The sequence below is a fragment of the Sinocyclocheilus grahami genome, unplaced genomic scaffold (genome assembly GCF_001515645.1).
Source record: "Sinocyclocheilus grahami isolate Dianchi unplaced genomic scaffold, SAMN03320097.WGS_v1.1 scaffold290.1, whole genome shotgun sequence".
NCBI classification, from domain to species: Eukaryota; Metazoa; Chordata; class Actinopteri; order Cypriniformes; family Cyprinidae; genus Sinocyclocheilus; species Sinocyclocheilus grahami.
The window spans coordinates 5,292-12,452 of NW_015505469.1; the positions used below are offsets into that span (position 1 = coordinate 5,292).

The window sequence follows — 7,161 nt, forward strand, 5'->3', positions numbered from 1 at the left end:
GGTTCCTTTGGCGCCCAAGTCTGTGCAGTAGAGATTCGTTTGGAGCCCGAGTCTGCGCAGTAGAGATTCGTTCGTTTGGAGCCCGAGTCTGTGCAGTAGTGTTGTGAGGTGGAGCCGTGGTATAAAACTCCCGCAGACCCAATCAACCATAACAACAAGCCCCAAAAGAGAATATATAGTGTGTTGGATTGGTCCAGACGCTACACATCTTTCGGAAAAATTGTGTTAGAAGTGTAATTTATTTTTTTATTTAGACTCAAGTCCCATTCGTTTACATGGAGAGGGCGGGGTTTAAGAACTGTATTGCAGCCAACCACCAGGGGGCGATCAAAGAGCCCGCAGCTTCACTTTTCAAGACGTGTGAGGCACACTTGAGTTTACTTCTGTCTACAAAACTAACTTGACCATTTAAGCAAAAGTCTTTAAAGTTATCAGTCCGAACACTGGTAGTGAAACTCGTGGTCTTATCAAAATGAACTATTTTTGTGATTTTTAAATCTTTTCTCTTCTATTGGGAACAGTATTTGTTTGCTGGATAAAATATGCTGCTTTTTAGAATAGTTTTAAGTGGAAGTAAGTGGTCTGTCGTGTGCTGTGGAGGTTAGAGCAGTCACTTTCCTTGATTCCCTGTAAAGGCTGTATTAGGTGAGGCCGCTTGACGCCCACCGGGTCCTTATGGATGTTATTTATGGCAAATGAAGTGGATGTATAGCCACATGCTGAGGAGAGCGAGAGAGAACAGCATGTCAGCGTGGCGAGGACAGCGCACACTTACGAACAACTGACATTTCACTGACATTAAGATTGGCCAATTTGAGCAGTGTGAAGACTGTGAGGAACTCGCACACCATCAAGAGAGAAAGAGAGAGAGAATAAAAAACATGAGCAAGAAAGAGTATTTCAATATTTCTTCCAGCAGAACTGAAATGCATTACATCTGTTCATCTAATCAGACTTTCCTCATCACTGTTCACTTGATATATCACTGAATCCAGGTAAAGACAGGTACTTCCTTGTGAAAAAGATTTATTAAAGTACTTAGTACAATAATATTAAAGGGGTCCTATTATGCTCTTTTACAAAGTCTTGAACTATGCGTTATAGTCCAAACGAGTCATTCGTTGTAGTTTTTAAAAAGTGATTTCTGTTCAATAAAATATCTCCTTTTGAAGTGGGCTTTGAACTTTGTAACTTCGCAGATCTTTTTTATGCTCAAACAGTAACATTACAGACTAACTAAAGTTGAAAAAGTGAAAAAGCATAATAGGACCCCTTTAATGAAATAAAAGGCCACTTAAGCGTATTTAATGAGAGTGCACTTTCATGACTGTTAATAAGTGCGCTTGTTTTGATGTTGAGTAATGTACTAAAGCACATGTAAAGCGCTTAACTGTTGCATGTTGTTTGATATTACATTTAATTTATTTGAAATATACTAAAACACAGCTTCGTCATTTCAATGTATAACTGCCAATATATTTAAATACATGGCATACAAGTTTCAAGAGAAATGACTGTATACAACTATATTTAGTTTATCATAAATGCTTGCCAGTATATTCAGCAGTACTTTAACCATATTTCAATGACAACAGAATTATGAAATTACATGTAAAGATGTACTTAAGTCCTACTTAGGTCAAAATCACTCAGAAGTACAATTATCAATGTCCAAAAACATTACATTCAGTTTGCACACAAGTATATTCTTGTAAAGTATATTATTTAACAAGTACTGTTTGTAAAAGTATGTTAATGTGTACCTTTTTTTCACAAGGGATGGTCAAACACGTCCAATAAAGGAAATGTTGAGCAGGTGAAAGCTTTAAACTAGTTTGACTGTTTATCATCTAAATAATGATACATGAGGGTTCTTATAATTATTCGTACTGATTGAGTTGGTGCCTGTTTGTATTGGTTCTTATTAAAATGAATTTCTAAGCCACATTTCAGTCGTATCCGCCATCTTGAAAAAATGTTTCTTTCACTGAGCTCATCACAGTGCGTTTTAGTACGACGTGGTCATATTGACATCTCTAATCCAAATAAAAAAATGAGCATTAGTTCTGACACCATTCAAAATACTGATATTATTTCCCTCATTCCTCATTGTTCACTGGTGTGTCAGATAAGTTGTCTTTATATTTATCCCTGCAAAACGGTCTTTTCTCTATAAGAAATCTCTCTCATATCAATGATGTAAGTGAGACTGTAATACCTTTCTGTACTGATTGACAATGATTAATATTGACGGAGCTATATTGTGCAACAATCTGATGGAACTGAATTGTGCTCTTATAATTTTGAAGACATTTTATAGAATAATGCATTACCTTAAGCACATAGGATACAATTTCTCATCCTTTTAATAATAGTTTATGTGATTCAAAAATAAAACGCTAGTTTTTACTTTAGCAAAAGTTTCAGTATTTGCTAATATAGAAAGTAGATGTTGGAAACACAGGCTGAGAACATGTCAAAAATAGCATCTAACAACAGTTATTGTTAACACCATTTTGGTAACACTTTACTTCAAGCCTTTATGTAGAATGCAATATAAAGATAATGCACATTGTAATGCATTATATCTATATCTAACCAAATGCATTATAAAATTTGAAGCTTTGTTTTGTCGCGTGTTTTAACGCATTATACTTTCTAAAGGTGTAGCAGTGAATAGATAAGTATTATATTGCAATATAACTGTGTTACAATTATTTCTGGGGTTTACACAATGCATTATAAGGTGGATACAAGTTATAATTAATGCATTAAAACTACTTCTATAATGCATATTTTTACACATATGTAAATAAGGGATCACACCAATATTTTATTTTTTCATTACAATTGAGCGTCATATACAGGTGCATCTCAATAAATTAGAATGTCGTGGAAAAGTTAATTTATTTCAGTAATTCAACTCAAATTGTGAAACTCGTGTATTAAATAAATTCAATTATCCAAATAATGTTTAGTCCTAGAAAGCTATTATTATCAGAACACGCAAGCATAACATAGCGGTTAGCAGATCAATGAATGAGAGGGCAGCCTTACCTGAGTTGCCCATATACCACACACCATGTTACAGCACATTGCTGTTCCGATTCGCATGAACGGTATACGAGTGGAGCGCTGAGCGGAGCGCACGCATAGAACAGGATAATACGCAGAGCGTCACACCACGTGAAAGTGAAACCTAAGCGGTGAACTAATTTTCGGCAGCCGAAATTTCGGTGCATCCCTAATTATTGGCCACATCTGAAATGGATATTATGTAATAGATGCTTTTTTGAACATTTTAGCAATTTAAAAATATTAAAAAAGGATTTTTTTACACGGCACCCCTGCTCTCGACAGACGGCACCCCGGTTGGGAAACACTGCACTAGGCTACACAATCATGGGGAAGACTGCTGATCTGACAGTTGTCCAGAAGACAATCATTGCAACAATTCACTAAAAATGTTTTTTTTATTGGTCTTATGAAGTATTCTATTTTGTTGAGATAGTGAATTGGTGGGTTTTTGTTAAATGTGAGCCAAAATCATCACAATTAAAAGAACCAAAGACTTAAACTACTTCAGTCTGTGTGCATTGAATTTATTTAATACACGAGTTTCACAATTTAAGTTGAATTACTGAAATAAATTAACTTTTCCACGACATTCTAATTTATTGAGATGCAAAATCAAAAATTGATGAATTGAGTGAGGGTACCCAATCGTTCTTGTTGATAATACTGATAAATCTGCACTTCTCTGTGCTGATATGAATGTAGGCTGTGTGCACACGTGAGTCTTTCTGTGCTTCTGTCTGTGTTTGACAGCTTCTCCCAAACCTGGCCATCCACTCTTGGACAGAAGAACATGTGGTGGGTAGAATATTTCTCAACAGAGCTGATCTGATCAGACTTCACCTTTAGATTTTTGTTCTTTTTTAACATATTTTGCATACTTTACAGCATTTCTGGATGGAGCAGATTTTTCAAGGTGAGATTCTTCATCATACTTACATTTATATTTATACAAAATTTAAATTTGGGGCCAGTGAGATTCTTTTTTAAAGAAATGAATACTTTTATTCCACAAGGGCACATTAAATTGATCACAAGTGACAGTAAAGACTTTCACAGTGTTACAAACGATTTCTATTTGAAATAAATGCTGTTTTTGGAACTTTTTACTCATCAAAGAACCCTGGAAATATTAAGCAGCGAAACCTGTTTTCAACATAATGTTTCTTGAGCAGCAAATTAACATATTACGATGATTTCTAAAGGATCATGCAATGAAGAGTAATGATGCTACAAATTCAGCTTTGTATCGCAAGAATAAATTATATTTTTAAATAGAAAACAATTATTTTAAATAGTAATAATATTTCACAATATTACTCTTTTTACTGTATAAATGCAGCCCTGGTGAGCATGAGACTTGTTTCACTAAACATTCAAACCATAGTGTATATTCAAATACAAATCCAGAATGGTGTCTTTGATGGTTAGCTTTTTCGGTAAAGGGTTCGAGGATACAAAATATAATTAAGTCAGTATAACAACAATAAACATTGATGCAGTTAAGTGAAACAGTCCCTGCTAGGACAGAAACATAAGCGTGTGTGCTGTGTAGGTGATGGAGAGCTGCAGCAGTACGCCGATATCTTCAAGCAGAATCACATCACAGGACAGAGACTGCTGCTGCTGTCCGAGACGGACATGAGAGATCTGGGTGTGACGTCTAAAGGACACATCATACATCTCAAGGTACCAGGCTGCTTCCTCCAGGACACTCTTAAGTGCTAATGCACTAAACAGCTCTTTAGCACACATTTAAATGTATTGACACACTAAAGAGTGATATTTAAAATAATAACATTACTTTTGTTATTTATTGTGGCATTGATGATTATTTCGAACATTATACAGTGGTGGCCAAAATTGTTAGAACACCTGACTTGAAACATGGTTTGATTTCATGATGTTCATGAAACATGCAGATGGTTGCTCTGAGCACAGCAAATATCAGATTAAGTGAGTCGTACTGTTTTTATCCACTTTTAACTTTAATATTTGGTGTGTCCACTAGGGGTGTGCAATATTGGCAAAAAATAATATCTCGATAATTTTCTGGGATTTTATGGATAACGATAATTAGACGATATTTTGCTGAGTGTGTTATTGTTCAGGTACCTTAAGGACTGCCGTGGACAGCTGACTCCTTAAGTTTTTGATATTCTTCATATTCTGTGCAGTGGTCAGTTCACACTGATAGAAATTCATCAACTGATTTTTACATTTTATGGGCATTTTGACCTTTATAACGCCATGTTTTTTCTTAAAGTGTCCATTATCTTTTAAATACAGATATTTGAAATGATTTAAATAATAAAAGATACTCTGCATGTGAAATTAAAACCGCCAGTAGGTGGCAGCAAGTCACTGTTAATAAGTGAGTCATTGCGATTGAACGAATCATTTAAACGGTTGATTCATTCAGGAACGAAACACCGTCATGTTGCTCAGAGACACAAAACAGCGCTGTGGTTGTGTTTGGAATTATTTTTGTTGTCGAAATAGCGCAAAAACTGGTGATATGATATACCTGGAAATATGGTGTCTAAAACGTAAGTCTCTTAATTAACTTCTTGTTTATTGAACTGTTGTAAAAAACCAATATCACATTTGTAGTCATTGTCATTTTTGGAGAAAAAAACGGCACTCTTCGTGTGAAATTGATTAACTAGGCTATTTGAAGTGGTATGCATACATATATACATTTTCTGCCCCCATGTCTTGAGTTTGTGATGATTCTAAATGTATTGTAATAGACTGCACTCTAAATGCGCACGCGCACTAGTCTAGACTTCACGTAATGTATGCGTGCGCTCTGTAAGGCTCTGTAAGGGGGGTTTTGAAAGTTTTTTGCAAAATACTCGATAATGTCAAATCGCACATCGTTAAAACAACAATTAGGATATTATCGCAGATGATATATATCGCACACCCCTAGTGTCCACCTTTTGCAGCAATTACAGCAGCACATCTGTCTGGAATAGTGTCAATATATTTCCTGAGAACTTCAACACTATTGTTATCCCATGACTTCTGCAACTCGAGCCAAAGGCTTTCCTTTGAATGTACAATAGATCTGTCCAGTTTATTTTACAACTTCAAATTAGCTCGATGGGGTTGAGGTCTGGTCTTTGAGGGGGCCAGTCCATCATTTTTAATGTTCCAACACATTCCTTCCGTCGCAGGTAGTTCCTGCAATAGTTCGTTTTATGGTTATCGTAATTTCCAATTTAACAAAAACAACTGAAACCCTTTTAAATATGCCAAGTGTCCTAACAATTTTGGCCACCACTGTATTGTCACCAAAAACTTGAAGTTCTTGAACACTCTGAAGTTCGAGTTAATAGGAAAGAATCTTAGCAGGCTTCTACATGTTTGTAGATTTTCCAAATGCCAGACATGTGTATTTTGAATGGCACATGCTTCTCTGATTCAAAGTGCATGGTTAAATCCATCAATACAACAGAGTTTCAAAATACATTCTTAGCTCTCATGAGTAAGGTCACTGAACCAGCTAATCCACAGGGCAGCAAAACCATGAATAAGATCTCCTTATTAGCTCAATTTCTTCTGCTAGACAGCAATGAGATTGAATGGAGAGAAAACAGAGACGTTTACTGAGGTCTCCAGCATCAGATTGTCCTCTTCAGAAACCCAGACCCAAACATCTGACATATACAGGCGCATCTCAATAAATTAGAATGTTGTGGAAAAGTTCATTTATTTCAGTAATTCAACATTAATTGTGATTATTTTGGCTCACATTTAACAAAAACCCACCAATTCACTATCTCAACAAATTAGAATATGGTGACATGCCAATCAGCTAATCAACTCAAAACACCTGCAAAGGTTTCCTGAGCCTTCAAAATGGTCTCTCAGTTTGGTTCACTAGGCTACACAATCATGGGGAAGACTGCTGATCTGACAGTTGTCCAGAAGACAACCATTGACACCCTTCACAAGGAGGGTAAGCCACAAACATTAATTGCCAAAGAAGCTGGCTGTTCACAGAGTGCTGTATCCAAGCATGTTAAATGAAAGTTGAGTGGAAGGAAAAAGTGTGGAAGAAAAAGATGCACAAACAAC

At 35.9% G+C, this 7,161-nt stretch overlaps 1 protein-coding gene across 1 annotated transcript in view; it reads left to right on the forward strand.

Moving 5' to 3' along the window:
* Positions 1–7,161, forward strand: part of LOC107600726 (mitogen-activated protein kinase kinase kinase MLT-like) — a gene marked incomplete at its 5' end in the record, with an annotated part of 21,298 nt that overhangs the window by 3,757 nt on the left and 10,380 nt on the right. Inside the window, 3 exons of the mRNA XM_016292685.1 lie at positions 3,829–3,873; positions 3,964–3,991; positions 4,631–4,764. Of these exons, the coding sequence (XP_016148171.1) occupies positions 3,829–3,873; positions 3,964–3,991; positions 4,631–4,764 (207 nt within the window). The remainder of the gene's footprint in view (positions 1–3,828; positions 3,874–3,963; positions 3,992–4,630; positions 4,765–7,161) is intronic.